The sequence below is a fragment of the Fopius arisanus genome, unplaced genomic scaffold, assembly GCF_000806365.1.
Source record: "Fopius arisanus strain USDA-PBARC FA_bdor unplaced genomic scaffold, ASM80636v1 scaffold00046, whole genome shotgun sequence".
NCBI lineage: Eukaryota > Metazoa > Arthropoda > Insecta > Hymenoptera > Braconidae > Fopius > Fopius arisanus.
The window spans coordinates 43,059-70,558 of NW_011887785.1; the positions used below are offsets into that span (position 1 = coordinate 43,059).

Consider the following 27,500-nt stretch of genomic DNA (forward strand, 5'->3'; position numbering starts at 1 on the left):
CAGAACTCTATCTATCAATATTTAATAAAAATGCATCGATGAGGCGACTTTTAATTTATTAAATTACCTCAATTTTTCAATTTTTTAAGACCAAATTTTCCATTAATTATCCTCCAATAATAATAACAATAACAATAAATTCAATTGTAATTTATTATTCTCATTATAACTGGGGAATAATTAATCGGCAAACTTTTGAACAAAACCCTAAAAAAAATGTTCCAATTATTATTATAATAATTATTAGACTATTATCGAAAGACTGAACTTTTCAACAAAGAGAATAAATACTGATCACTACAATAAATATGAACAGCGAACAATGAAAAATTGAACTTCGATCTAAGATCGTATATTGGCGGGTCGACACGTAACCGGAAGTGACGCGCGTCGCACGTCAAAACGACAAACTCCACATCATTCGGTGTACATTTAATGTACATGCACCAGCTGTGGTAACTGACACAGATAAATATTCACGCGTGTAGTACCACCACAGTCACAGGTAAATCTTGAATATCAAGTGGGGCGTATGTCCGTATGTACGTGTGCCCAAGGAATTGGAAATATATGTCACACACCGAAAAGTAACGACGGCGTGTGCAAGGGTGAACGGGATAGAATACGTGTGGCGTGTGGATGGATCTATTATTATTTTTTTTATTCTGAGTTATTTGAGTAAATCATTATGGTGATCCAGCAGGAGGTTGTGTCCAAGGCCGAAGAAGTTGCTGATCAGGTGAGATTTATTTCGGGTGTACTGACACGTCGATTAATTGTTGTCACCAGGTGCTGGTGGATGTTAGGATTGTTAGGGGTGCAATTGTTGATTGATTGTTTTTTATTGTTTTTTTTTTGGGATCTGGGGATTTTGTTGGAGGTTATGGACCTAGGGGTGATGGTGTTGACAGATTTTTGGGACTCTTCGGTCAATTGGGGACATGCGGCATATGGGGGTGCTGATGGGGTGGGTCGAGACGATTTCTTGTGAGGGGATTGTGGTTTTTCTGCTGTTTCTTGGGGGATGGCGGGATTTCGGGGAAAGTCGTTGGGGGAGATTTTGGGGGGAATTTTCTGGAGAACAAAAGAGTTCCTCTACAAATCCTCAAAAAATCCACCGCTTCTCGAGATAAATCCTCTTCAAGATCCCGATGATCCGTTTTAATATTTTTCATGAGGAAAAAAATAAACTTTCACATGGAAATACCGCGGGAACAACTGAATTTACAAAAAAAAGTCAGAAAGCAATCTTGTCGTAAATTTCGTACTGAAGAAAAAAGGTCCTCTACATGCCCCCAAAAAATTCACTGGTTCTCAAGGTAAATCCCCTCCAATCCTCCGCGACTGATATTCTCTTGTTTCCAGGTGATTCGTAACGGGAAACATGTCCTGCCAACTCTCGCCCGTCTTTGCCTCATTGCCACGTTCCTGGAGGATGGTCTACGCATGTGGTTCCAGTGGAACGAGCAACGAGAGTACATGGACATGTCCTGGGGCTGTGGAATGTTCCTCGCGACACTATTCGTCCTGATAAATTTATTTGGACAATTGGGTGGTTGTGTAATGGTCATTGGTAGATTTAAGGTGCCAATAGCCTGTGGTGTCCTCTTCTTCATCGTTGTACTCCAGACATTTGCCTACAGCATCCTCTGGGATCTGCAATTCCTCTTTAGGAATTTAGCGCTGATCGGGGCTCTTCTGCTGGTCCTCGCTGAGTCCAGGGTAGAGGGTAGATCTCTTTTCGCTGGGGTTCCAACACTTGGGGATAACAAACCCAAGAATTATCTCCAATTGGCTGGACGTGTCCTTCTGGCATTCATGTTTATCACACTTATTCGATTTGAAGTCTCGTTCCTGCAGATTATTCAGGATATCCTGGGGAGCATCCTCATGGTCCTCGTTACCATTGGGTACAAGACCAAACTCAGTGCTCTTTTACTTGTTCTCCTACTATCGGCACTCAATTTTTATCATAATGCCTGGTGGACCATTCCAGATCACAAGCCTCTCAGAGATTTCCTCAAATACGATTTCTTCCAGGTAATTTTCAGATTTTTAATCACGCAATTAGGATGAATGCTTGTAGAAAAAAATAATTTTGATGTTTATAATCGTTTTGAATTTAATTAACTATTAGTTCCATTACGGGGAATTTTTATTGAATGATTCCAGGGATTATCTGGAAATTTTTTGAGAATCGGAATAAAAATGGACTAATTATATTTCTAGAAATAATCGAGGGAATCGATTGATTGATTAAATTTAATCTAAAATTCCAGACACTCTCAGTGATCGGAGGACTCTTGATGATCGTTTCTCTGGGTCCAGGTGGTGTCTCCATGGACGAGCACAAAAAAAAATGGTAGAGTGATAATGAAAGAACACTCACCTCGACTCTCCGTTCCTGCTCTTCCGGGTGTTGATGCATCGGGAAAAGCCTCTCACTTTCCCCCAATTTTCCATTAAAATAAAAGTTCAAACTGCTTTGAATTGAGCGCAGAGGATCAAAGATCCCCAGGGTCGCAAAGACGATGTGGCAATTATTTTTTTCTTCACTGGAATTATTTTTATCGGATGCTCCAGCGAATCGATAAATCCACGTCGACGGAATACGATAACTGAAAATCATACAGACAAGACTAATTTATACTATCATAATAATAGTTGTAATGATTGTAATGGCATTGTACATATTACAGCGGTGGAACATGATTATTTGATTACAAAAATTTGAAATCTTTCTTTCTACCCACTGACAATTATTCTCTTCTCCCTCATTTATCTCGAGAACTGTCAGCACCACGTGAAAATGTCAAAAGATTTTTTTTCTTTAAAATTTCGTCAGCTAAAAAAAAAGTCCCGTAACACTTTCCCCTGAAATCGATAGCTTCCGAGATAAATCGATAATTCGAAAAAGAATTCGTTGACCTCGTTTTATTTTGATAATCACTGTAAAAAATTGTAATTATTCAATAAAAAATTATTCAGGGAAGATGAAAAAAGGAAATTTGAAGTTCATGGGGGGATGAAAGAAAAGGGGAAAAGGAGAAAATCAAAGAACTTTTCCTCTGATTTTATAAAGAAAATAATAATGATCAAATGAGTAGGACTTTTGGGAACTATCGATTTATCTCGAAGGCTATCGATTTCAGAGAGAAACGTCAGAGGACTTTTTTATGGATGAAGAAATTTTTTCTTTAAATGGTCTTTTGACATTTGCTCTTGGAGTTGATAGTTCTCGAGTAAAAAAGAATCTCTCGACTGTGGCGCCCCTTTATAATCATAATAACCCAAGATTTTTTTTTGTGTAACTTCGCTACCGTTCAGTACAGCTCAATTCAATGAACCTGAGAACAGCTGTTTCTTTTGAATAAAACACACTGTCTTCCTCTCGTTATCAATGTAATTAAACGCTTGTTGGAATAAATAATGGTGCCGTATTCGATCTGTGAGACAAATTGTTTATAACATCGGGGTAAGTCGACACTTCGGAGTTTTATCATGGGTTTTATTTACATGTAGTGACAGGACTTCCTGGAGCTGTTGGCCTTCCCCTCTCCGATGTATCAGATTAATCGAAAATACATTTTTATTGATAATTTTAATTAATTGCGCAATAAAACCGCGGAATTGGAAACCAATCGCAGTTTGCAGAGATATTTTTTTTTTTGTATCTCGAAATACAGAGGAGATAGAGAAATCTGGTCAGGACCTTTCTTGTAGATCTCCCCTCGCTCTACAAAAAATGCCTTTTCAAAATTTTCGGTATCTCTTTCAGATCCCGAGATATTTCCGCACGAACCCTAAAACCAGTAAAAAATGTCTCCTCACATTCCCACATTCACCAATATATCTCAAAATCGACGAAATTCTCGAAAATCTCATCAGGACCTTTTTTCTAGCCCTGAATTTTCTTTACAAAAAACTCGCCGGGTGTTTTTCCCTAGCTCCACCCAAACGGAAGCAATTCCAAAAAAACCGACAAAATTCTCAAAATCCTGATAAATCGACATGCTTCTAGATTACTCACCCCCAGGATGTTGTCGGCCTTTAAGAGGCTAGCCGGTAAACAGGATGCCCCGAGCTCAGGGCGTCCAGCCCACCAGACGATGCCCTCGACGCTCCAGCGAAAATTCGCAAAAGGTGTCCAATACAACATGAAGATCATCATCAAAGGCGACAGAAATGTGGGTAAAACTTGCCTATTCCACCGACTCCAGGGTCAGAAGTTCATCGAGGAGTACCTGCCAACGGAGGAGATCCAGGTGGCATCGATCCAGTGGAACTACAAAGCAACAGATGACGTCGTTAAAGTCGAGGTGTGGGACGTGGTGGACCGAGGTCGACGAAGAAAAAAACTCGAGGGTCTAAAAATGGACAACCTGGGTGACGGAGTCCTGGAGGAGCCAGCACTAGACGCTGAATTCCTTGACGTCTACAAGGGAACCAACGGCGTCATCATAATGATGGATATAACAAAACCCTGGACCTTCGATTACGTTCAACGAGAACTCCCCAAAATTCCGGATCACATCCCAGTGATTGTCCTGGCAAATCACTGCGACATGTCCCATCATCGAGCTGTCACCTCTGACAAAGTGACATTTTTCATCGACTCCCTGAAGGACCGGAGGATTCAGGTACGATACGCCGAGTCATCGATGAGAAACGGCTTTGGACTGAAACTCCTCCACAAGTTCTTCAACCTACCCTTCCTCCAGCTCCAGAGGGAGACACTCCTCCAACAGCTGGTGACAAACGAGGAGGAGACACACTTGACATCCCAGGAACTCGATCTCTTTCAGGAGAGCGACGATGCAGACTACGATAAATTCCTGGACAATTTGGTCCACCGAAGACGAGTAATAGCAGATTCAACGTCAGCTGGTGTTTTAGTACCGAATGTCACGTCCTCTCTGAGTGCTCACGCCCCAGGTGTCATTCCAGAGGTGAAAAGAGCTCCCAGGACGATAGGTGGAGGGACTCCAATTCCTGTGAAGGTAGAGAAATCCAGAAAGTCTAGTTTAAATCAATCCAATGGAGATTCTGCAGTCGAAGAGAGAATTCCCAGTCTGAATCCATCCCTGGGGAAGAGGGAGGACGTCCTGGTGAGTGTTGAGGACTTTGTGCCTGATGAGGGGAATCTCGACAGGTCCTTCCTGGAGGACAGCCAGGGGTCGCCGTTGAAGGGACAAAATGAAGTCCCTGGAGAGACTGACAGTGACACTGAGACTGGGAATCCTCTGGTTGCTGGGTATGAGGATGATTTGTCCTCTGGGGATGAGACTGCTGTTCCTGTGGAGACCAGGGTCCTGGAGAACCCTCTCAGCAGGAGGAAGAGGGTGGGGAGGGATGGAGAACAGAAGAGGGACTCAATTTCCTCCAGTGAGGAGCTGGGGAATGGCGTTGAGGGTCAGGAGGAGGGATTTGACAGCTGGCTGGCCACTGACTCCAAGTGGAGGCAGAGTCCTGAGGGCGGGGAGGATGTCGCCAGCACTGGGACCAGGAAGGATAAACTCGAATTGAGTGATAAGAGTCTTGATGTCTCCGTTACGAGTTCCAATGTTCATTTGGAATTGCTTGACTGTTCCGGGGCCAGGAGGGACTCCGACGAGAGCCCCGTCCTGAGAGAGAGAAAAAAACATGTGGTGAGACTTTCTTTTAATAATTTCTAGACGAAAATCAACGGAATTCCTGGAATTCTGGAGAATAATTCAGGAAAATCCAGGAATTTCAAGGATTCAAAAATGAGGGACTTAGCTTTTGTTGGGTGGGTGGGATATTTTGAGATCTGGTGGAGATACAGAAATTTTGTGAAGAACTTTTTTGTAGAGAAGACTCAGAGCTACAAAAAGTATTCGAAACGTTTTTTGATATCTCTTCTTGTAGGGGGAGGAGAAGGAGAAACGACGGAAGAAGAAAAACAAGGACAAGGACAAGGGCAAGGAAAAATCGGAGAAGAGTGAGAGGAAGAAGAAGAGATCGCATCATCGAGCGAAAAATGAAGAGAAGGGTCGAGACGAACTCGAGGAGTTCCTCAATGGCTCCACCATGAAAGAACCTGTTGACATGGCGTATGAGGCACTTTAACGATTTTAATCTTGAAGATAACATGCTTACCGAATGGTTACACTAAATTATTAATAATCTCGATTTCCTCGACAGATTCTCTCACATTTTGACAGAATATTACGGATTTTAATATAAATTTGGCATCGATATTATATAGAATAAATTTCGGGGATTCCTATGTCGTGATTTAGAGACATTTTATTTATTTGTAAATGTTTTTTTTATATTGTGTCAAGATTTAATGGAATTTGTCAGTGATTTCCACGAGAATTCCAGAATTTATCTCTAAACTAAAATCAGTAACTCAATCGTAAATACCGATTTTTTAATTTTATTAATATGTTTCCATTCGAGTGCTGATACCAATTTCATTTTTTATTACTGTTATTTATCATTAATGATCTCTATAATCGAAAAAAGTCTGTTGTTAATTTCTAGATGATAATTTTTATTCTCCCTCTCTCTTCCAGATCCCTTGATTTCCCCAGGTCTCAGAAAAATTTTCTAGAATCCAGAGTCCATCAGTTTGAATGAAAATCTCATAATTAATAAGTAATTATCAAATTGTGCGATAATTATTGACTGGATTAACAATTTCATCGAAATTACTAAGGACTCATCAAAACGTCTGATTTTCAATCGTCAATATCTCGAGACTGGCTGAGTGAAATTCAAAATTTATTTATTTCAAATTGAAGATCTGAGTTTTATCTTTGAAATGAATGTTGATTTTCGGAAATCGGTTCGTAGGGTCAGCGGGAATCGGACGAGTTTCGAGCGACTGCGTTGTTGACATCTGTCACACATCTGTAACTTATGTATTACATATTCCTATGTATGTGTGGGAATATAACATGGCCGGTGTGATGGGTCTTGCTCTCCAATTATCCCGGGATTTGTGAGCTTTCGAGGATTGAAAATACCAATTATTTAATGAACATTGAGCAACAAAAAGTTTAAAATGTCTCAGTGCGTGCGATCAGTCTCCAGTCGAGTAATAACTTACGTTAACTCCAGAAAACAGCTGATGCAAATTAACCGCCGGCTGCCAAAACACATGAAGAGGTCTGCACTCCTGCAAAAGGTACGTTATTCAATCCTTAATGAAAAATGGTAATTAAAACGAATTGTTTATTGACAATCTGATGTCTATTTCCACTCACTTTTTGCTGTCATCGTTTTACGATAATCCTTTGAACTTCTGGAAATGCCGATCTGGCCTAACCTAAAATTCTTACTCCAGGGCTTATATAATCCGCAGAGCATGTTCTTGATTAATTAATTAACTAAAATTCCACACGGGACAAATTATCCGCGTGTTATATTACAATTAACAATTTAAAATTCCCGGAAACACCCATTTATTTTAGGAAAAGTGATAATTGCCTTTTGAAATTTCAAACTGCCTATTCTAATTAATTAATTGATTCATTAACAATTCATTTATTTATTTAATGTTTGTAGTCATTTTCAATTGATTTAGCGCTGAATATTCATTGGACTTTGAAAAAATAATTAAATAAATAGGGGATCAATGAATTAGTGTTAATGATTAATGAAATATAAATAATGGATAATGTGGAATTATTATAGTTATTAATAAATTAATAATTTAATAAATAGAGAGAGAACTAGGGAAATTTTGGATGAATACTCGAATTCGGCTGGAGTTTTTCGTGAATATCTAGGAACTGAAGGCTGACAGCGAGGTTTCGTCGGGAACTTTTTTTTAGAGCAGAAAAAGATCTACAAAAAAGGTTCCGACAAATTTTGTCGTATGTCCTTCAGTTTCGATTTATCCGCCGAAAACTGCCGTTCCATTTCAGTTAATTTCTCGTTTGTTATTGGAAAATTGATTAATTGATATTTTTTTTATTTATTTACAGTATGATACGTTTTCTGTAAGTCAACCAAAAGTTGATGAGACAATCGCATACCTGACGAACCGATTTATCGTCCACGGGAATCCCCTGAGACTTTATTCAACAACTTCTAGCCCCAAAGAGTCTGTCGTAACTCAGAATTACGATAAAACCTCAGACGACAGAAAGAACGACGAGAAGACGAAGGGACCCTCCCAACAGCAGCTGCAAACGATAAATGAGGCCCTGGAGAGAGATGTGAGTACTTCCCCCCTTCAATCCCCCAGAAAAAACGAAAAATCGAACTCAAAAACAAAACAATAAAATTTGGAAATTCACTTCCTCGAGGAGCACCTCCGAATCTAAGGGAGATACCACTTTTTTCCTCAGGACCTTTTCTGTAGAACAGAATGACGACTACAAAAATGGTTTCTTCGAAAATTTCGATATCTCTCTTAGATTCGGAGATATCACTGAAAAACTTACCGGCCAACTCAATCCACTCATCATCATTCATCACTCTAATTAGCGATTAAATTAATTATTGGATTGTTAATTGTTTTTAGATTGTGGAAAGATAATTTAAGGGAATACGATCTTTGTTTCAGCTTCCCAAGATATTTGTATCTTCCATTGACTATCGTATATATCACCGGGACTTGGAGTTCATAAATAATTTGAAAGGCACATCATCAAAGTTTGTACAACAAATTAAATTTATTATAAAATAATTACTCAGTTTTTTCTCTAGTTCATCATTACTTTCCCCTGATATACGATCAATATTTCGTAATCAATCGGAATCCCATGAGTAAATATTAATTTACAGTCAATTTTTATTATTTTATACAATTTTTGCGATCCCAAAATTTATGGAATTGACAATTAAAAATAATTCGAATGACAATAATAGAATCAGAGAGATAATTTTTAAAAATGTGGGATGTCTAGACGTCTTTCTTTTTCAGGGGAATAAATAATTATATAAAACAAATATTGTACCTGAGGACATCAGCCCATGTTATGTACGCGTACGTAAAATTCGACATCCTGAAGATAACGATGCACCCGGACGAGGGTACCGTCAAAGTCAGGTGGAGAATCAGAGGTCTCTCTGGGCTGAAAGTTTTCGCGATGTTCTGGAAGCTGAAGATTTTGAAAATATCTGAAAGTATGCGAGCGCTTGAATCGTAAGTCCACAATTCTGTCCTGCAATCAGTCCCTCCTTATATTTTTTTAAATAAAACCGCATGAAAATCGTTTTTACTAACTCGATTTCTGAAAAAATATCAATTTTTATATGAAATTGTATAAAAATCGTGCAAAAATCGTTTCTAATAATTCGTTTCCCGAAGAAATATCGATTTTAAGATGAAATCGTATAAAAATCGTTTGAAAATTATTTTAATAACTCGTGTCCTGCAGAAATATCAATATTCCAAATTCATTTAAAGACTGAAATTGAATTTCGTGTCAGTAAAAGAATTTTTAAGTTAATATCAATGAAAATTTTAACGTAAAAAAAAATTAAAAAACGACTGATAATGAATTGCAGGTGGCATGACGGATTATCCACGTTCTACGTTGGTTCAGACGGTCTAGTATTCAAACACGTGGCTGACAAGATGATGCCGGACGACGAGAAAATCCCAGCAAAAGCCAAGCCCGACATAGCAGCTAAATTAGCTGCGTGAGTCTTGTGCTCAGGATCTCCCCCGAGATCCAGCTGGCACCCATTCCTGGTTAGAAATAAAAAAAAATAAGCCTTCATCCACTGCTGTATTGAGCACTCGACGATTTAATTCCACGTATTTATTTGATTATCAGATGATTGGTAAAGAATAATCAGCAAACTCCAGTTTCATCTGTCTAGAGTTTAAAATAGTTGGAGCTTCACGTGTTTGTTGGTTTTATTAATAAAATGAATTGCATTTTTAAGTCCAGAAATTCAATTATTCGCAGTTCAATCCCAAGTAGTCGTCCATTAACGTTCCAATAGCAAACTGCAAAAAAATTATTAATTAATTGATTAATTCTTGGTATTGATACTGAAACAATTCCAATACACCAATTTATCGTTTTGAATTATCGATTAATTTCGAAATGTATTGATTTTGGGAGGAAATATGAAAAGGACTTTTTTTTCGGGACTTTAATCATCTAGAAAAAAGTTCTCTAATGTTTTTTTGTCAAATTGATAGTTTTTGGGGTAAATTGAAAATTGGTTTATAATTCGTTGATAATTATTGGATTTTTGCTCCGGGTTGCTAATTTCGATGATTGGAGGCTTTCTTACGATTCCTGTAGCGTCGACACGTGTTCCCACGATTTTCAATCTGATCTCGTCATCTGCCTGGATCACGACGTCTTCTTCTTTGGATTTATAGCAAGGGGGACTGACGTTCGGGCAAAACTGCATGTCTGCTGGGATTGACTGGAATTTTAATTATAATTATAAATAACAAAAATATACGATCGATTGCTAATTTGCTTAATCAGAGGGAATTTTACTCACGTGGTGGGAGATAAAACAGGAAAGGGGTCCGATTTCCGCGAACATTCCAACCTGCAACAACAAAATCACAGTAAAAATAATTACCGAAAATTCAATCATTGATATCTCCAGATCGGCTGAGTGAGATTCAATGATTATTTCTCCATTTTCAAGGGATTTTCGTGCTCTTGAAAATGGCATTTAACTCATCGAAATCCCGTCGTTCGTTTGACAGTTATTCCGTATTCAAGAATCCAATCGATGTGAACTTGGTGGAGAGTTGAATTTTTTAATTAAAAAATTTGAATTATGATGTACTTTGTTAACTTGCGTGACGATGGCATCCAGAACTTCTCCCTTGAACGGCCTGAAGACGATGGCCTTGTATTTAACGGGATAAACGACGAACCCCTGGCCAGGCTGAATAATTCCGGCTCCAATATTGTCAATTGTCGTCACAGCCACTACAAATCCATACCTAAACCCCAATAAAACTCGTAAATCACTATCAACGATCTAAAAGTCATCTAATCACCCACAAAAAAAAATTCTGTCATTCCCACAAATTCAGACAGAAAACGTCAGATCCAAAATGAAAAATTGTAAATAATACGAATTTTCGTGTTATCAGCTATGGAATTATTCCCGAGATAATTGGTTAATTAATTAATATATTAAAATCTCCAGAAGGTTCTGGAGGCCTCAACGTACTTTCCAGTGCAGGTGCCCTCGACTTCTGTATACAATTTCTGTTTCACAGTGTCCAACAATTGGGGCCCGAAGTACCTGGGATGCAGGAGAATTTCATGTTCCAGAGATATCTAAAATAAAATCCATTGATAACAGCGATAACTTAATGTCTAAGATATAATTAGAGGTTTAATTACTCACGTGGTAGAACATTTTGATTGATTGTCTCTACTTTTCAGCTGAAAAAAAACAATTTGTAAGCACCTGGCGTCCGCCATTTACAAGGTTATGTCGACGAACATCTGGCGGGGAATTTAAACGCACCCTTCTGCCGTTCTCATTGGCCAGAATTTTATAGAGAAGCGGAAAGGGAAGGGAGATTAAAAAACATGAAAAAAAAAACATATTGTTGACATGTCATGAGCTAATGACGTGCATCTCCAGCAGTGATTGTTATTTATTCACGAAGAAAATATTTGGAGGGCGAAAATGTTTGGGAATAAACGAAAAAATCTGCCCCCACGACCGAATTTGCCTCAGGTGGACCAGATAATCGAGGATCTGAATATTCCAACCAAAAATGATGTGGCATTCAGTTTTAAAGATCGAGGTTTGAATTTATTTCACTCATAATTCCCCAAAAACAATAATTCCCTCTGGTTTTTCGACTGTATCTCCAGAAGGAGAGAAAACATCGAAAAATTATATTAACCTTTTTTGTAGCCCCTGTTGTTCCTCAGAAAAAAGGTCCCACGAAGATCGTCGTATGTCCAATAGATCCGGAGATAATCGTCAAAACATCGGGTGCAAAATAACTGATGTAATTTATTTATTACTATTTTCATTTTTGCAGAAGATGTCCAGCCGAATTTGCACTTTCCCACGAACGCTTATGACGTTGAAAACATCTATGGAAAAGCTCGAACTTATTTGGAAGGCAATAAACAGTTGAAAAATCTCGCAGAGTCGTTGGAAGTCGAGAAAAATGAATTGCAAATCGATTACACAGCAATAGTAACACTTGCACAAGACATTAGAGACCAGGCACAAGCGGTCTTGACTAAATAATTGGTAATTTTCGTGTAAATACTTTATTAACTTTATTATAAAATTTTATACATGAATATCACGTCAAAGATATGTTCATTTCCCATAAATCTCTCTAAATAAAACCCCAGAGTAACGAATAATTCGCGTTATTCAACGTAATCACTGATTAATTGTTATTGCACGGTATTTGCATTGAGTGGACGGATATCTCATGCTTTTTTTGATTTATCCTTTAATATTTCTACCGAAGGCACATTTCCCACACCGAGAGACATTTTTTATTAAGATAAAATTAATATCTACTAATTAAATTTACAACACTGATAAATCCCTTTTTAGAAATAATTGTAATACTATTTGAGAACTCCCCAACAAATTTTTTAGTGTAATTGAGATATTTTTTCCGTGAAATATTGATAATTTAATTTAAATGCGACTCTTGGAATCCGTAGTAGATTGACGAAAATCGGTGTACCATAATTATGGAATTATCTCGGTAAGGCAGGGTCTAGCAGAGAACTTTGTGGGAGCTTTTTTGTAGGTCAGGAAATTCCCCACAAAAAAAGTTTTCTGGCATTTTCTCCTGCAGTCGTTAGTTACGGAGATAATTGCGCAGTTATAGGGACAATCGATTTTTATCGGATCCACTACTCCATGGAATACTTTTGTTAAATAAATTTTATAAATTTCGGTTTGATGAGCTTGCGTAGTACGGAGGATCATACCTAAGGGCAGGATCACTCAAGTACGAGCACCAGGTGAAACCCGGTGGATATCCTGGAAAATTTCGAGAAGAATTAAGAAAATTCATCGAGAAACTCAAAAAATCGCCTTCTCTGACGCATACGTCAAGTTAAATCCCATGATTCATTAAATTGTGTTAGAAAAAATGATACTTCGATATATTAAACGAGAAAATATATTTAGATGACAGAATTTATTTATTTATTCCCACGAAAAAATGGGGAAAATATAGTAAACAGATAAATGACGAGAGATTCATTCGAAATTTGATACTGAATTTTGAAAACAGATAAATTACCTCAGATTTTTTCGAAATTTGATGACACATTACAAAAACTAATTTTTCTCTTCATTCAATTAATCAGAACTCAATAAATATCACCTGAATAAATAATTTCATCATATTCTGTGAAAAATCGTGCAAAAAACAAAATTCCCGCTTAAAAAAAATCCCCTCCAAAAATTTGAAAATCTCAAAAAATAATACAGGAATATTTCGACAATTATCCAGTACCTCAAGCCTCACCCATAAATCTAAAATTGTTAACCAACAAGATATTCCCCCAGCAATAAATTTATACTTACGAATTGCTCTCAAAAAACTTATCTCTCAAGTATTTAAAGCATGATTACGTGATAGCACAGATATTTGTTCCTTCCTTCCAGCTGCGTGCAAATAATGGCCCAATAAAATTAGTGAACAATCGAAAATGACAATAGCACGATAGAGAAAAAAAAAACAACAACAGGTAAATCAAAATCGCCATCGATATAATTCAATAAATTTTATCTAACAGTGATACATATTTCATAAGTAGAAAAAAATATATGTACTCTATTGTACATAAATATCTTCGCTATTCTCTTTACATGTTACATGTATATTCACAATAATCACTTATCCAAATACGCGACAATTAAGTACGTTATGTAATATTCAATTTGTTGGACGGAATTGGTAATAAAATAGTAATTAACAGTCGAGGAAAAGGTCGGAGTTAGTCTGATAGAACAAATTAAAAAAACCGTCACCAACCTAATTAATCATGATACTAAATGAAAATGGCATTGCGAGGCTCCTTGGTTAATCACATTAATTAACAATTAACTATTCATCAGTTTAAGCAACTAGTTTTCTTATTAAGTACAGTAGAAAGAATGTATTAAGTACTAGAACAGAAGGAAAATCATATAATCTGTAAAGTAACGATCATATTTCAACGAATTTCATCGAATCCAAGGGACCTACGAGAATTTTCACAAACACCTTTTTTGTAGTCCTTTCTCTCCTCTACAAAAAAGGTTCAACAAGTTTTTTCGTATCTCCCCCGAATTCCGAGCTGCGTCAAATTAAAATAAAAATTCTCAAATTCATAAAACACTAAAACCGTCGATAATATTTTTCCGAATATCTCCGAACCAACTGGAGATACACCAATTATCATCACGACCTTTTTCATAGCTCTTTTTATCCTCCCCAAAAAAGGTCGAATGATTTTTTTGGTATCTCCCTTAACTACGCGTGTGCATCGAAAAAAAAAAGTCGAAAAAATGGATCTCATCCCCTAGAATTGAATCATTTGAAATCCGGCAATTGGAATAATTGACGTAATGATAACTTGCCTTTGGGCTTGAATTTGAGATGATCCTCAATAAACTGACAAGGACAACGTGCGGATATACAGTGACGGGGTGGAGCAGTTGATCCAATGATGACTCTGTTACGATCCTGGGAATCAACAACGAGGTCCAGCCTGTGCCTGACAAAGTTACGAGCCCATCTTGGTGCATATCTCAGCAGCACCAGCTCTGCCCGCTCCTGCCAACACACCGTCACCTCTTTTTCAACGAGAAGAAGCCTCAAAAAAATATTTTAGCAAGCAGATGAAAGTACTATTCACTGAAAATGAGGGAATTAATGGAGGAATTAATGATGGAATTAATGAGGGATTCGATGAGGGAGAAGAGAATGAGATAAATAAGCAGAAGACTGTTGAAACGATTAGAATCCACGATCCCTGAGGAAACTGCTCCATCGAGGGCAGAAGTCTCTGCCCTGTACACGTGGTTTATTCCTCAGCCACTCCTCGATATATTGACAAGGACATAGGGCTGACGCTAGGTGACGTGGAGACGTGGGGTTTCCACCCTCTTCATCAACTGTCCAGTCCAATCGACGTCGCAAGTAATCTTTTCCCCAGCGCTGCACGTAACGGCACAACACTTGTTCACTTTTTCCCTGACGATGGATTAATTTTGAAGGATTATTCGGGGATATCTATTGGAGAGGATCTGTCGAACTTTCTGTCAGTTATTAGGGGATATCTTTTGATCTAGCGGAGATAGCCATGTCTCTGTGGGAACTTATTTGTAGCTCTTCCTCCGCTCTACAAAAAAGCTCCAACAAAAATTTCCCTATCTCCCCGAGACTCGAAGTTATTTACTGAAAATCTCCAAATTAATGGGTATAATTTTCTCAATTTGTTATTAAAACAACGGATTAAAAAATGGGAATAATTCGAAATCTACGAGAGATATCAAAATGTTCGTGGGAACTTTTTTCTAGGTGAGAAGTAGATCTAGAAAAGTCGTTCTAACGAAATTGAGCTATCTGCCCTAGATGTCGAGATATCAATTGAAAACAAACTGAGGTCTGTTGACTGGGAACTTATCTTTTCCTACCACTTCTGTAAACATTTACCACTTGTGTCATCCATTGCTCCCAAGAAAATCTGCTGATAATTCTTATCTATTAGCTACTGCTTGACTCACCTGTTTACGAGACAGTCTTGTAGTAGAAGATCCCTGTATCACGATATCACTGTCATCAATGTCCATTCGCTGCTGCAATTCCTGTCTTCTCCGTTGTGCCTCACTCGTGTCATCACCACCAATCACTCGACCATCTCGTTCCTCTCTCTCAATTACCTCTTGCAGTTTTTTCTAAACAAAAATAAAAAAATGGATGTTCATCATGCTGGAGACAGTCTAAAAGTGTGTGTCTTTTTTTTAGATTATCTCATGAGTTTGTACATGAAAGTAAAATACATTTGCAAAGATTCATCCCATTTTGCCGGCATTCCATTTTCTTTCCAGTCTCTTCTCATACTGATTTTTTAAATCAATACTAAACTGACTAGATTTAATTCCATGAAGAATAACTGGTATTAAAAAAATTGAATGTTTTGGAAACGTACGATGCAATCAGTGGTGTCGAAGTAGATGAAGCAGAGGTTGACCTTGTGACAGGAAATTTTTCCCCTGTCGTCGAGCCCCAGGAGTATCTTGTGTCGCAGAAGGTGTTTGTTCACCTGTGCCATGCACTTCTCCAGGTTGTGATTGAGTTTTATCTTGATGAACATGCAGAGGAATATGGCAGCTGCATTGAGGATGAGCCACATGATCCCCAGACCGAATAGAGTTAGACCTGTAACACCAGAGAACAGGAGACCCAGAAGAATGACGAATGCTGTGAATATCCACAGGACTAGGATTCTCTTGTAGCAGATGTTGTACATGTTGAAGCGCACGTCGTTCACCAGAAGCTCCATTATGTGCACGTAGTCCTCCACTGTCAACTGGAAATATTTTTTTCATTAGATTTTTTTAAAAATATTTATTGTAAGAGGTAATTCTCACAGTGAGGCCTTGAGCCATGAGTTCCTCAGGAACGAGTTCAGGACGAAATTTAGCGGGTGTTATCCATGGCCACCTGGTGTTAACAGGTAAAAGGGTGACAATGGTGTCACCATTGGCAAATCCTCTCCTGATGTTTCCAATGGGTGTACTGACAACATTATTGACATGACTCCTGCCATTCGTATCCCTGAGATCGATTGTCTTCAAGGAGGCACTTTTTGGATCATGATTTTTCACATCCGAAGGCACATTCTCAGGACTCTCCGAGGAAACAGATCGACTCAGTCCTGATCTATCTAGATTCAGTTGGACGGATTCAGTTGCTATCACAGCACCAGAGTACTCGTTCCTCTTCCCCTGGGTCTCCTCCATCGCTCTTTTTATTTTTTCGGGATTCAAAGTGACCGTTTGGCTGTCATCGGCATCCCGACGCCTAGGGGACGACTCCTCCTCGAACTGCACCCAATTCTTCGTTTTTTCCGTGATATCCGGTATTTTTGGCGTCGACCCGCTGTCGGGGGTGTCCGTAGACCCCGGAGAATTCATTTTTATTGAAAACACAATAACTTCAAGTACTCGTTAATTAATCAGTGGAATGTCAAGCACAAGGTCCGGATATGGAGTCTGTCATAATTTCAATGTACATCAGGTCTGCAATATAATAATATTTTATAATGATTTTATGAACAATAATAAATTAATAGATTCATAAAGGTAACAATGAAATTTTGGAATATTTATGTCGGTTTTTCGAAGGAATCTTTGAAGGAGGTGGAGATAGAGAAAAACTTGTAGGGGCTTTTTTGTAGAAAAAAATGAATACTACAAAAAAAGATCTATAGAAAATTCTGGTATCTCCTTCAGATAAGGAGATATTCAGGTAAAACAAACTGCGATGAAATCATGTCTCGTTTCTGTTCAAATTCAATTTCACAATTTCCGGAATATCCCAGAAAGTAATAGAGCTAGCGAAATCTTCAAAGGACCTTTTTTATCGAGAAGATCCAGGGCTTCAAAAAATGTTCAATAAAGTTTCCGCTACCTCCCCCCGCTCTGGAGATATCCTCAAAAAACCCCGAAACTCGAAATTCCAAATGTAGAAGGATTGCACCGTACCCCAGACACTCCCCCTCCCCCTGCAATAGACAAAAAAAAACAAATAAATCCACCTGTTGCACACGACAATGACTCTAACATAATTAACAACAACCGAGTAATTCAAACAAATATGTTATACTCCAAAAAATTCAGGTTAGTCCGCCATCTTTCGGAAGTCTTATGCAGGTAAATAATAATAAAAACAGGGAGTGTCCGAGGAGAAACTCAAAAAAATAATAAAAATCCTCGATACTCTGATGATTAAAGATCAATTAAACAGGAATTGATCCCTGAAAATTCGAGAATTCCCTGGAATCGACGGATATTTACGTAAGACACAAAAATTACTGGAGACACGAATTCACTCTCGCTTGATCCAAAGGGCAGATTTTTTAAAATTAATTCAATAAATGACTGCTTGGGAACACCTCATCGGGGCTTTTCACTTATATTTATGTTTATATTCATTAATTATTGGTTGCTCACCTGATCAGGTTGTCGTGGCTGGTGCTAGGTGAGGATCAGCTCCATCACTTCAAGGTGTGTTTCGTAGGACAAGGAAGTACAGTAACTGCCAATCGTTACCTGGTGGTCAACACTGACAACAGGGTGGAGGTCATTTACGACTGGGGCAGGTGGAGAGGCAGAAGATAAATTGTTAAACGAATTTAAAGGGGGAACTGCTTTTTTATTCATCAAAATCGTGTGATTCTATCGATCAGCTTGAGGTTCTCCTTTTTTAATTGGAATCATCGGTTTTTTTCGTTTTCTAACGAATTGTTTATCCGATTCAAACGAAAAAATACACCGGTTTTCCATTTTCTCATTATTTAATCGCTCAAAATGTCATGATTGTGTAATAATTTTTCCTATAATGGTTTTTCCTGATCTTTTCGATAATTCAGAAACCTAGGAAAAATACTGGAAAATTATTGCACATTCATATGAAATATTACGAAATGACAAAATGAAAAAGCGATATATTCTTTCAGATCGACCAAGTCTTGCGTCATTCAATCCATTTTACCGATTAATTTCGTGTCTATTTATTGATTATTCCGAATTTTGCGGTCAAATCTGTCCTAAATAAAATATTTTAAAAAATATTAAATTACTAAATGAATTTCAAATTAATCATGACTAAATTCTCCAGTAATCCTAACGAATTACTCAATTTTTATACGTTTATTTGATTTTTATTGTAGTATTATTATTAATAATAAAATCAATAATAATATCAATAATAATAAAATATTATTCATTGTTACAGATCATCAGGATTGAAAATCTGTAAATAAAAATGTTGAAGAGAAGAGTGTTGCAGGCGATTTTCACTCTAGGACGAAGAATGAATATTTCTGTCATCGAGAAAACTACGACAAGAAGATTCCGTTATCGAGATGAAACCAACCCCCTGTGTCCCAAGGGTGTCATAGGGGGAGGTCTAGCTTTCCTGGGGATTTTCGGATTTGGAAAGGAAGACGAGGAATTGGAACCTGAACTCATTACAACAATTAAAAGATCCATTTTGTTAATTCAAGTGAGCAATTCGTGTACTGAATACTCCAAATAATCTTCGAAATTATTTGATAGAATTAATTTCAATTGATAATTGATTGGATTAATTGTAAGAATTAATTAGCGAAGTGAATGTAAATAATTCTTCGAGGAGATTAATTCAGGGAATTATTTGATGAAATTAATTCAAGGAATTAATTTATTTGATTAATTCCTGTAATTATTTGATGTAATTAATTCAAAGAGTGGATTAATTGTGTGAATTCAGCGAATGAAATAAATTTTTCACGTATTTGTTTTGATTTTCAGAGAGGCGAATACAAAAAAGCTGAGCAGATGCTGCACGTGGCCCTCCATCAGGCGCAGACTCTCCAGCACTACGACGGAATAACATACGTCTACGACGTCTTGGCGAATTTGGCATTCGAAGTTGGTGACGTAGAAAAATCGAAAAAGCTGTTCGTATCGGTGATGCAACGATTGATGTCAACCGGTACCGCAGAGGGTGACATGAAGATGATCCACATCAGCCTAAAGCTGGCGAGACTCTACGAAATAAGTGGTGACCCAGGGTAAGAGATGCCCCCCAAAAAAATAAAGTGAATAATTAAATAATCAAGTATTTGCAATAAATTGGAGAAATTCTGGAAATCCGTAGCAAATAATGAGCAAACAAAAAAATCCTCCAGAAAAGCAGAGAACGGCTACGCGTTCTGCTTGAAGCATGTGCTGGAGCAGGCGAAGACGAGCCCAGAGGACGAGGATGTCCTCCTCCTCTGGGGAATGACCCTCGACTGGTACGGGAAATTCCTCCTGTCCCAGTCTCGATTGCCTGAGGCCCTCAAGTGCTACCAGCAGGCCCACAAATTGTGTCAGCAAGTCCACGGGGATGAGCACGAACAGACTGTAGTCCTCCTCAACGACTTGGGGACTGTCTACTGCCTCCTAGGGGAATACGAAAAAGCCCTGGGACACCTGTCAGACGCCATATTAATTGGTAAATCCAGAAATGAGTCATAAATTTTTATTTTCTCATCAATTTTCAACGATGATTTTTTTTCACGATAATTCAGCTGGATTTTTCTCGAAAATTATCGATTTTAGAAGAAAACATCAATAATCCTTTTTTATTGAAAATTTATTTGCCTACAAAACAAGTCATTTTGTACTTTTTCCATAAATTCATAGTTTTCGAGATAAATCGATAATTAGGGAAAATGTCAATTCAACTCAAGTGGAATTATCGATTTATGTTTGATTTATTTTGTTTTGTTGAATAATTCAATTATTGATTCTATTACGAAATATGAAAAAGTATTTTTTTAATTGTTTAGTTCATATAAATCAGTTGATTCATTTGACTGATAATAACATTTATTCATCCAACAGGAGAAAAACTGCCAGAAATGTCAGACTTGAGTTCAATCCACGTTAACATAGGAAACGTGTACCTGAAGAGGAGTTTGTACAACGAGGCACGTGATGCCTGCACTGTGGGTCTCAAGTTAGCAAAGAAAAACAATGATATCGAGTGTCAAGAGCAGGCAAATGCTTGTCTGGCCGAGGTGAAAAAATTACTGAGTCAATGACGAATATTTACAGAGAAAACATTAGAGTGACGTCACCATAGCAATGATTCCATTAGTGGAAAAAAATATAAAGAAGAAAAAAAATGAAAACAAGGAATATCTACAGGTCCCTTACAAAAATACGACGACTTCCAGGAACTCGTGAATGCTTTTGTAAATATTGTACAGTATGAAGGTATCACAGGCCATCCTGTCGATTTAATTATTCCTCTCACTCCAAATAATATCACTCGTACTCAGCAATTAACACCATCATGTACACCCCGAGGAGCAGAGCAATTATTTCTTTGACTGATTGCCAGAATTTTGTGTCTGTCAGGAGCTCTGGAATTACGGACACTGTCGCTATGTAGATGAAACCTCCAGCTGTGAATGGGAGGATCCAAGCTGTCGCCAAATCACCTGGAGCACAAGAAATTCAATTCAATTAATCAATTAACTTGAAAATTTATGGATTATTCTCAAAATTCGTTGTCCACAATTTTTTACTCAATTGCAATTTTTATTTGTCACGCCGTACCATAAATGGAATATATAATATGGAATATGTAATAAATGGAATCGATTTTTTAATGATTTTTTTTTAGTGTATCGACAAATCGATTTTTTTATAATTCTGAGTCGACGAAATTTTGTGAAAAATATGAGGATGCAGAAATTTTACTTTTCTCTGAATTCTTTGTTCTCCAATTTATTCACTCGTTTCGCTGTAATTTGAATTTCTATTTGCAAAAGCTTCTTCCATATTTCTTCCATATTTTTTAAAATTATGAAAATAAATTGTTGAGTCACGAGAAAAGATTTTTTATATTTTTTGCTCACCCATTCCCTCAGCAAGAAGCGAAACATAGGTACCACATAGAGCACCAACAGCTGTTGTCAATTGCAACAGCATTGCCTAAAAACAATATAATAATAATAACAATTTAATTCATTTAATTATCTATAATGCTAGAAGAATAATTCGTTTTGAAGAATCTCTAGAACTAGATAAATGATAAAAAATGTGATCGAACCTTTCGTTTGCTGCAGCCGCTCTGAATTAAAATGGCGAAATCACCGATTTCATGTGGTACCTCATGAAGAAGAATAGTAACAGTCGTGATGTAGCCGATGCTCTCCCCAGCAAGATAACTAGCCCCAATGGCAAGACCATCAGTAAAATTGTGAAGGAAATCAGCAGCAAGATTGAGATAACCAGCGATTTTAATTTCTCCAGGTTGTTCCTTGGCCTTGACATCCTTCCCCTTGCCCTCCGCCTTGGAATGGGAATGGGAGTGTCCATGATCGCCTTTCATCAGTCTGATAGCCTTCTCCACGACGAGGAAGACGACGATACCCAGGAGAACGCAGAGACCAACAGTCATATCGTGATGATGATGATGCTCTCCTTTGTGATGGTCGTGATGATCGTGATGGTGATCATCGTGTCCATGGGAGTGGGGCACAAGGGCATGGGGTATGAGGTGGAGAAAGGCATCCCCTAGGAGTCCACCAGAGGCAAAACTCAGGAGTATCTTCAGGAGGGGCTGGCGTTCCTTGGTGTTGTCCAGGGGAACGAAGAACAGAAGGACAAATGGAGCTGCTGATATCAAGAGGGTCGATCCCATGGCCTTCAACATCACACTTCCCTCTTCCCCAGGTCTCATCTGCTCTGACTTCTTGATGAACTCGTGGTCGTGGTGATGATTTTCGTGGGGATTTTTAATTGATGGATCATTTGCTTGTCTGGAGTACTTGAAACTCGCTGGCTCGTGGGGATGATCGTGATGATCGTGATCATCGTGATGATGATGCCCCTCGTGGTGATGGTGTCCTTGAGACTCACAGATCAGTGGCAAATTCAGGAAGATAATCAAGATAATTGCTGCTACAGCAATTTTTATCCAAATTGTGTGTTTCGAGGGAGATGAAGAGAGTTCCACGTTTTCTCTACCCATTGTTGTGGACAATTGGTAATTGTTGTGCTTTTTTTTTTATTTACCTGGGGCTTATTTATGATTTTTGCATCACTTCCCTGGAGTTGTGGAATCCCTATGGGGATGTCGGATAGTCAAGGTGAATTTTTTGGGTGATTGAAGCTTTGATAATGATTTACTGATTATTTGTCACCGGTGCACTGACGTGCACTGACGAGATCAACGTGTCCACAAGAAATTCTCGAGCAGAGACGATAATCCTGGGTAGAGGTCTAAAACGGGAACTTGGAGCGACCTGAGAAATTTTAGTACCAACTGCGCGACAAAGAGGGCTGGATGATGCATTCTGGCGAGCCGGAAATTCGGGATAATTCAAATTTTCAAATTCAAATCGATTTAAGATATTTAATTTATTTTAATCGTCAGTTAGTCAGTTATTTAATATGTCAAGAGTGAGTCGTTCACTGGGTGGAGTATGGGTTGATCATGGATCGATGAGTAATTTTGATTGACCAACCATCGACCATCGTCTAACCATCGATCAGGGGAGAGATTTTGCGCGTTTTTCTCGACTTAAAACTTATTTTTTTGCTCCCGTTAAGAGGCGTTTTGCGGCGTTTATCAGATGCCTTTTAGAACACTGAGAAGTTAGGTATGTGAAGGTTAAGTAAATAATTGCATAACCTAATATTGTTCCATTGGTCAAATTATTGGTAAACTACTCGACCTCTGAGTATATTACGAATATCTCCTATCCACCTATAATTTATTACTCAATCTATCATCAATCGTTGGCAACAGTTTGATAAAAAATTTAATTTGAATTATCACCGCGCCTGTATTCCACGCCCCCTAACGGGAGCAAAAAAATAAATTTCAAGTCGGGAAAAACGCGCAAAATCTCTCCCCAGAACTGACCCTCTACTTTAGTCAAACCTCTTTGGCTTCTCCCTTCTCTACATTTATGGTCATAGATATTCTATGCCTGTGATAGTGTAACTTTGTGTAAGTTATTCTCGATACGTATCCATTGGTTTATAAACAAATTCTATAAATTAACTCGTGCAAAAGGTATTAAATGCATCTATAATCAGACTCTAACCCTTTAAAAACCAAGAATCAATCGGAATTTAATTGCACATTATTTGAATCTCTGTTTAATTCATAGGAATAACAACAATAAACAATTAATAAACAATTTATCGGTTATTTTCAAGGAGCACGATGGAAGAATTACAGAAGAAAATGCAGTCCGAGGTTGATGCTTATAAACAATTGCAAAGAGGTCAATTAATTCATTATAACCTAATAGTGAAGATGAGTCATATTTTTATTGATGGATTGGATTATTTATTGTTGATTTTTCAGATTATCACAAGGCTTTGATCAGCCGACAACAGCTTGATGGTCAATTAAACGAAAATTCGACGGTCAAGGAAGAGCTCAGTCTTCTTAAACCTGGGAATGAGGTTTTTAAATTGATCGGACCAGTTTTGATTAAACAAGACTTGGAAGAAGCTAGGCAGAATGTTAATAAACGAATTGAATTCATTACTAATGAATTGTGAGTACAGAATATTAATTGATTTTTTTTCTCGTAAAAATTCTTGTACCCAAAATATCGAATTTATTATCATTTAATGTTATTTTGTTTATTTGAATTGTTGTACGTTAATATGAATTCGTTTTAAGAGATTAATTAATTGCATTGAATTATTTTATAAGTTTTATTGTTTGGAAAGATTTATTTATCGAGACTTCCTTACTATTTAGCAGGAAAATTTTAAATAAAATGAATGAACGAAAGTTTCGTTTTTGGATGAGACAAATTTTTAATGTAATCTCGTATTTATATAAATTCCAGGAAACGAACAGAGACATTGATAGCCGATCTCGATTCGAAGCAAGAAAAACACCGGGAGACCCTCGACAAACTCCAGCAGATGTTCCAACAGGCCCACCAAAAATCCGCCCTCAAAGCTTAGAAGCTCATTTGATTTCCATAAGTTCCTCCAAACCAGAACAAAACCACTAAAATATCTAGACAATTAAGTTAAAACCTGGAGTATAATAACGATGCAATAAAGATTATTTATGCATTACGAAATTGTTGAGAGGTAACACAACCTATTCATTAATTAATTCATCTAATTACCTGTCTTCTCTCCTAAATTTGCAATTAATATCAATAACAATATCAATTCTTTTGAATTTATGATTCTCAACATTTTCCCAATTCCACAAAGATAAATACATATAAATAAATAAATAGGGTAATGAGTATTTAATTTAATTCAACAATTGAAATTTCAGTCTCAAAGACATCTCGATTTTTTATGGATTTTGGTAATTGATTTTAATAGTAATAATTGATTGATTGCAATGAAATTGCAATGAAATTGTTGGATTAAAAATTGAGGGAATGTTTAAACTGCCAACACTTTTAAGTTTTTCAGGGTTTAAACTGCCAACACTTTTAAGTTTTTCAGGGTTTTTTTAATAAAATTATTAGTCAATGAGAATTGTTGAGATTTCAAGTATTTTTACTCGTGATTTCACCTGCTATTTTTCAACGGTGCGGTAAAATGTCCGTAATGATGACGACAACAAACAAAACTGGTAATGCTAGGTACGTAATGACCTCGGTACTCTTACTGAAAGCTACGGCGCATATTTGCAATTCTCAGATCGTTTTCAGTCTATCGACTAGACATTTCCGAGTCCATGTCAACACCTCCACAATAATCAACAAATTTATCCCAACAATAACACAAAAATGGATGTGCAGATGCAATACAAAGGTGAATAAATAAAATTCTCTCAATTACCCATTATTAACAATTGATAAAATTAGCGATAAGGTCTTTCTGTTTTTTTTTTAATAACAATTGCGCGTTGGTATTGCAATTTTTGTTATCAAACAATTTTAGGGGAGATACTCTTATCAATTGGTTTGTTTTATTGCATGCAGTGTTTTTTTTTTTATGGAATCGTTAGAGATTTTTTTATGAATTCCTTGAGTGTTGAGGATTTATTTGTTTAATTTTAGTGTTAATTTATTTTTCAGAGGGACTTGGGACGAAGGGGCAGACTCAACCCACTTTGCTATCCAGTTTGCGGAGTGTTTTATTCGTTATCGGAACTGTTGTCATAGGATTTGCTGCTTTTTGTAATTCATTGACGTGGTGAGTCAAAAGTGTTTTTTTACGGTAATTTGTTGAGTAATGTGGAAATATTTTTTTTTTAATTGTTATCTTTCTCGATTCACATTGAAAATAGTCGAGTTACTATCAGAATTGAAGGTTTAAAAAAAAATAATATTTTCTACTTATAAATTCAATATTGAAAAACACTATCAGAGATTTTTTTGCATTTACGTTTTTTATTTGTTGAAAATTCCAATTGACAGTTTAATGCAATTAATCGACAAATTATTCATTAAAAATTGAGAATGCAACAATACAAGGGAAACTGTTCTCCAGGCATTTGCAGAGATTTTGGGGCTCGTCTGCTGATTTTTGGCAAGCACAATGGGATAAAATCCTAGACACCATTGGAGATGACCCCATCACCCTCTACGTCTATGGTAAAATAAAAAAAAAACGTTAAATTTAAACAACAAAAGAAAAAACAGTAACAAAGTGCCAAACCGAGATAAGTCAACTAATTCCTCAGTTCAATTTTTGACGAATATCTCCGAATCTAACAGAGATATCGTAATTTTCGTAATTACACTTATTGTAGATGTAAACCCTCTCCACAAAAAAGGTTGTAATAAAAATTTCGCTATCTTCCTTAGATTCTGAAATATTTACAAAAAACTGGTCAAAAGTCAAACGTCATCACGTTTTACCAATTCGTTAACGATCTGTCAGAGGAATTATAAATCAATAAATAAATAAAATAATAAAGTTTATGCAATAATTATTCTTCTAGGATCACTGGTGTTGACATTCGTTGTCTATTGGCTATTCGGTGGTATTTATACACTTCTGGATGTAACGAATCGTCCGGCAGCCCTTCGTCGTTACAAAATTCAACCCGGCACAAATGAACCAGTGGACAACAAGGAACTGATAAAAGTCATTGTCCAAGTGGTATTCAATCAAATCGTCGTTGGACTGCCTATTATTTATCTGAGTCACTTTCTCATGGAATGGCGTGGATATCCGCCAGTCAGAGAACTTCCAACATTTCACTGGGTGTTAGCAGAAATCGCTGTACATATTTTATTCGAAGAAATTGGATTCTACTATTCCCACAGGTCAAGCCACAATAAAAAAATTCTCTGGATTGAGATTCTCTCGTAGATTAATCTTAGGAATTTTTATTTTTATTTTTAATTCACTCGATTCTATTTTATTTCCATAATTTCATTTGATTTTTATTTTTATTTTACAAATATTTATATTAATACAAAGATTATTCTCTGATAATAATAATTATTATTATTATCATTGATGTTAATGATAATATAAGGTAATGAATTAATTAATTATGAATTGATATTTTTTTTAGATTACTTCACAGTCGATACTTGTACAAGTACATCCACAAACAGCATCACCAGTGGACAGCCCCGATAGCAGTGACCGCTCTGTATTGCCATCCCCTGGAGCACATCGGCTCGAATCTCATTCCTCCGTTCCTCGGTGTTTTTATCGTTGGATCACACGTGGCTACTGCTTGGATCTGGTTTTCACTGGCTATTCTGTCGACCCTAAACGCTCACTCCGGATATCATTTACCATTTTTCCCTTCACCAGAGGCACATGACTTCCATCACCTCAAGTGAGTCTTCAAATTCTTCAATTTTGAAAAAATT

General features: G+C 37.1%; 10 protein-coding genes across 20 annotated transcripts; 7 read left to right on the forward strand and 3 right to left on the reverse strand.

Moving 5' to 3' along the window:
• The first annotated feature begins 472 nt into the window (after window positions 1-472).
• Surf4 (Surfeit locus protein 4) lies at window positions 473-2,748 on the forward strand. Its single transcript, XM_011306052.1, has 3 exons — window positions 473-739; window positions 1,366-2,040; window positions 2,280-2,748. Exons 1-3 carry the CDS (start codon window positions 689-691, stop codon window positions 2,364-2,366), a joined length of 813 nt encoding a protein of 270 aa, XP_011304354.1. The 5' UTR covers window positions 473-688; the 3' UTR covers window positions 2,367-2,748.
• A 372-nt stretch (window positions 2,749-3,120) lies between these two features.
• LOC105267296 (rab-like protein 6) lies at window positions 3,121-6,509 on the forward strand. The gene is made up of 3 exons (XM_011306055.1): window positions 3,121-3,475; window positions 4,022-5,648; window positions 5,890-6,509. The coding sequence occupies exons 2-3, from the start codon at window positions 4,038-4,040 to the stop codon at window positions 6,088-6,090; spliced, it is 1,812 nt and encodes a 603-aa protein (XP_011304357.1). The 5' UTR covers window positions 3,121-3,475; window positions 4,022-4,037; the 3' UTR covers window positions 6,091-6,509.
• An 85-nt stretch (window positions 6,510-6,594) lies between these two features.
• Window positions 6,595-9,872, forward strand: LOC105267295 (uncharacterized protein C6orf136 homolog). Its single transcript, XM_011306054.1, has 5 exons — window positions 6,595-7,156; window positions 7,959-8,192; window positions 8,543-8,631; window positions 8,903-9,124; window positions 9,490-9,872. The coding sequence occupies exons 1-5, from the start codon at window positions 7,034-7,036 to the stop codon at window positions 9,626-9,628; spliced, it is 807 nt and encodes a 268-aa protein (XP_011304356.1). The 5' UTR covers window positions 6,595-7,033; the 3' UTR covers window positions 9,629-9,872.
• On the reverse strand, window positions 9,827-11,421 carry Rpb7 (DNA-directed RNA polymerase II subunit Rpb7). The gene is made up of 6 exons (XM_011306053.1): window positions 11,320-11,421; window positions 11,140-11,249; window positions 10,747-10,906; window positions 10,450-10,500; window positions 10,231-10,368; window positions 9,827-9,937 (listed from the first exon to the last, which is right to left on the reverse strand). Exons 1-6 carry the CDS (start codon window positions 11,329-11,331, stop codon window positions 9,887-9,889), a joined length of 522 nt encoding a protein of 173 aa, XP_011304355.1. The 5' UTR covers window positions 11,332-11,421; the 3' UTR covers window positions 9,827-9,886.
• A 77-nt stretch (window positions 11,422-11,498) lies between these two features.
• On the forward strand, window positions 11,499-13,094 carry LOC105267301 (UPF0449 protein C19orf25 homolog). Of its 3 annotated transcripts, none has more exons than XM_011306069.1 (3): window positions 11,499-11,728; window positions 11,972-12,189; window positions 12,870-13,094. In XM_011306069.1, the coding sequence occupies exons 1-2, from the start codon at window positions 11,608-11,610 to the stop codon at window positions 12,184-12,186; spliced, it is 336 nt and encodes a 111-aa protein (XP_011304371.1). In that variant the 5' UTR covers window positions 11,499-11,607; the 3' UTR covers window positions 12,187-12,189; window positions 12,870-13,094. The 3 variants fall into 3 exon arrangements, with proteins under 3 accessions (XP_011304371.1, XP_011304370.1, XP_011304369.1); XM_011306068.1 differs by having other exon boundaries at window positions 12,879-13,094; XM_011306067.1 differs by lacking the exon at window positions 12,870-13,094 and having other exon boundaries at window positions 11,972-12,247.
• LOC105267299 (transmembrane protein C9orf91 homolog) lies at window positions 12,339-18,222 on the reverse strand. Of its 6 annotated transcripts, none has more exons than XM_011306062.1 (7): window positions 18,136-18,205; window positions 17,668-17,687; window positions 16,552-17,202; window positions 16,110-16,490; window positions 15,685-15,855; window positions 14,536-14,731; window positions 12,339-12,945 (listed from the first exon to the last, which is right to left on the reverse strand). In XM_011306062.1, exons 3-7 carry the CDS (start codon window positions 17,095-17,097, stop codon window positions 12,848-12,850), a joined length of 1,392 nt encoding a protein of 463 aa, XP_011304364.1. In that variant the 5' UTR covers window positions 17,098-17,202; window positions 17,668-17,687; window positions 18,136-18,205; the 3' UTR covers window positions 12,339-12,847. The 6 variants fall into 6 exon arrangements, with proteins under 6 accessions (XP_011304364.1, XP_011304363.1, XP_011304365.1 ...); XM_011306065.1 differs by lacking the exon at window positions 17,668-17,687 and adding an exon at window positions 13,498-13,578 and having other exon boundaries at window positions 12,884-12,945; window positions 18,136-18,222; XM_011306061.1 differs by lacking the exon at window positions 17,668-17,687 and having other exon boundaries at window positions 18,136-18,222.
• On the forward strand, window positions 17,749-20,776 carry Ttc19 (tetratricopeptide repeat domain 19). Of its 3 annotated transcripts, XM_011306060.1 has the most exons (6): window positions 17,749-17,979; window positions 18,144-18,189; window positions 18,920-19,189; window positions 19,477-19,739; window positions 19,857-20,164; window positions 20,557-20,776. In XM_011306060.1, exons 3-6 carry the CDS (start codon window positions 18,950-18,952, stop codon window positions 20,754-20,756), a joined length of 1,011 nt encoding a protein of 336 aa, XP_011304362.1. In that variant the 5' UTR covers window positions 17,749-17,979; window positions 18,144-18,189; window positions 18,920-18,949; the 3' UTR covers window positions 20,757-20,776. The 3 variants fall into 3 exon arrangements, with proteins under 3 accessions (XP_011304362.1, XP_011304361.1, XP_011304360.1); XM_011306059.1 differs by lacking the exons at window positions 17,749-17,979; window positions 18,144-18,189 and adding an exon at window positions 18,202-18,284; XM_011306058.1 differs by lacking the exons at window positions 17,749-17,979; window positions 18,144-18,189 and adding an exon at window positions 18,289-18,377.
• Window positions 20,777-20,957: 181 nt separating this feature from the next.
• On the reverse strand, window positions 20,958-22,932 carry Catsup (Catecholamines up). Its single transcript, XM_011306057.1, has 3 exons — window positions 21,773-22,932; window positions 21,579-21,654; window positions 20,958-21,158 (listed from the first exon to the last, which is right to left on the reverse strand). The coding sequence occupies exons 1-3, from the start codon at window positions 22,694-22,696 to the stop codon at window positions 20,983-20,985; spliced, it is 1,176 nt and encodes a 391-aa protein (XP_011304359.1). The 5' UTR covers window positions 22,697-22,932; the 3' UTR covers window positions 20,958-20,982.
• A 656-nt stretch (window positions 22,933-23,588) lies between these two features.
• Pfdn6 (prefoldin 6) lies at window positions 23,589-24,782 on the forward strand. Of its 2 annotated transcripts, none has more exons than XM_011306074.1 (4): window positions 23,589-23,680; window positions 23,893-23,960; window positions 24,044-24,239; window positions 24,540-24,782. In XM_011306074.1, the coding sequence occupies exons 2-4, from the start codon at window positions 23,900-23,902 to the stop codon at window positions 24,658-24,660; spliced, it is 378 nt and encodes a 125-aa protein (XP_011304376.1). In that variant the 5' UTR covers window positions 23,589-23,680; window positions 23,893-23,899; the 3' UTR covers window positions 24,661-24,782. The 2 variants fall into 2 exon arrangements, with proteins under 2 accessions (XP_011304376.1, XP_011304375.1); XM_011306073.1 differs by having other exon boundaries at window positions 23,655-23,746.
• Window positions 24,783-25,162: 380 nt separating this feature from the next.
• Window positions 25,163-27,470, forward strand: LOC105267303 (fatty acid hydroxylase domain-containing protein 2-like). The gene is made up of 5 exons (XM_011306075.1): window positions 25,163-25,476; window positions 25,743-25,860; window positions 26,158-26,261; window positions 26,612-26,939; window positions 27,194-27,470. Exons 1-5 carry the CDS (start codon window positions 25,452-25,454, stop codon window positions 27,468-27,470), a joined length of 852 nt encoding a protein of 283 aa, XP_011304377.1. The 5' UTR covers window positions 25,163-25,451.
• The last annotated feature ends 30 nt before the right edge of the window (window positions 27,471-27,500 follow it).

Bases quoted from the DNA above. Each gene is read 5' to 3' on its own strand.
- LOC105267303 (XM_011306075.1), top strand. From the start codon at position 25,452: ATGGATGTGCAGATGCAATACAAAG. The intron at 25,477-25,742 runs GTGAATAAATAA...TTTATTTTTCAG, and splicing joins TGTGCAGATGCAATACAAAG to AGGGACTTGGGACGAAGGGG. The intron at 25,861-26,157 runs GTGAGTCAAAAG...ACTGTTCTCCAG, and splicing joins TTTTGTAATTCATTGACGTG to GCATTTGCAGAGATTTTGGG.
- Catsup (XM_011306057.1), bottom strand. From the start codon at position 22,696: ATGGGTAGAGAAAACGTGGAACTCTCTTCATCTCCCTCGAAACACACA. The intron at 21,655-21,772 runs GTTCGATCACAT...TATTGTTTTTAG, and splicing joins GCGGCTGCAGCAAACGAAAG to GCAATGCTGTTGCAATTGAC. The intron at 21,159-21,578 runs GTGAGCAAAAAA...CTTGTGCTCCAG, and splicing joins GCTTCTTGCTGAGGGAATGG to GTGATTTGGCGACAGCTTGG.
- LOC105267299 (XM_011306061.1), bottom strand. From the start codon at position 17,097: ATGAATTCTCCGGGGTCTACGGACACCCCCGACAGCGGGTCGACGCCA. The intron at 16,491-16,551 runs GTGAGAATTACC...AAATATTTCCAG, and splicing joins TCATGGCTCAAGGCCTCACT to TTGACAGTGGAGGACTACGT. The intron at 12,946-14,535 runs GCAAGTTATCAT...GAAATTTTCCAG, and splicing joins TCTCAAATTCAAGCCCAAAG to GATATCCACCGGGTTTCACC.
- Rpb7 (XM_011306053.1), bottom strand. The intron at 10,501-10,746 runs GTACATCATAAT...TTGTTGTTGCAG, and splicing joins TCGTCACGCAAGTTAACAAA to GTTGGAATGTTCGCGGAAAT. The intron at 9,938-10,230 runs GTAAGAAAGCCT...ATTTTTTTGCAG, and splicing joins GTGTCGACGCTACAGGAATC to TTTGCTATTGGAACGTTAAT.
- Ttc19 (XM_011306060.1), top strand. From the start codon at position 18,950: ATGTTGAAGAGAAGAGTGTTGCAGGCGATTTTCACTCTAGGACGAAGA. The intron at 19,190-19,476 runs GTGAGCAATTCG...TTTGATTTTCAG, and splicing joins GATCCATTTTGTTAATTCAA to AGAGGCGAATACAAAAAAGC. The intron at 20,165-20,556 runs GTAAATCCAGAA...TTCATCCAACAG, and splicing joins GTCAGACGCCATATTAATTG to GAGAAAAACTGCCAGAAATG.
- LOC105267296 (XM_011306055.1), top strand. From the start codon at position 4,038: ATGTTGTCGGCCTTTAAGAGGCTAGCCGGTAAACAGGATGCCCCGAGC. The intron at 5,649-5,889 runs GTGAGACTTTCT...CTCTTCTTGTAG, and splicing joins GAGAGAGAAAAAAACATGTG to GGGGAGGAGAAGGAGAAACG.
- LOC105267301 (XM_011306069.1), top strand. From the start codon at position 11,608: ATGTTTGGGAATAAACGAAAAAATCTGCCCCCACGACCGAATTTGCCT. The intron at 11,729-11,971 runs GTTTGAATTTAT...TCATTTTTGCAG, and splicing joins ATTCAGTTTTAAAGATCGAG to AAGATGTCCAGCCGAATTTG.
- Surf4 (XM_011306052.1), top strand. From the start codon at position 689: ATGGTGATCCAGCAGGAGGTTGTGTCCAAGGCCGAAGAAGTTGCTGAT. The intron at 740-1,365 runs GTGAGATTTATT...TCTTGTTTCCAG, and splicing joins CCGAAGAAGTTGCTGATCAG to GTGATTCGTAACGGGAAACA. The intron at 2,041-2,279 runs GTAATTTTCAGA...CTAAAATTCCAG, and splicing joins TCAAATACGATTTCTTCCAG to ACACTCTCAGTGATCGGAGG.
- Pfdn6 (XM_011306074.1), top strand. From the start codon at position 23,900: ATGGAAGAATTACAGAAGAAAATGCAGTCCGAGGTTGATGCTTATAAA. The intron at 23,961-24,043 runs GTCAATTAATTC...TTGATTTTTCAG, and splicing joins TTATAAACAATTGCAAAGAG to ATTATCACAAGGCTTTGATC. The intron at 24,240-24,539 runs GTGAGTACAGAA...TATAAATTCCAG, and splicing joins GAATTCATTACTAATGAATT to GAAACGAACAGAGACATTGA.
- LOC105267295 (XM_011306054.1), top strand. From the start codon at position 7,034: ATGTCTCAGTGCGTGCGATCAGTCTCCAGTCGAGTAATAACTTACGTT. The intron at 7,157-7,958 runs GTACGTTATTCA...ATTTATTTACAG, and splicing joins GGTCTGCACTCCTGCAAAAG to TATGATACGTTTTCTGTAAG. The intron at 9,125-9,489 runs GTAAGTCCACAA...AATGAATTGCAG, and splicing joins AGTATGCGAGCGCTTGAATC to GTGGCATGACGGATTATCCA.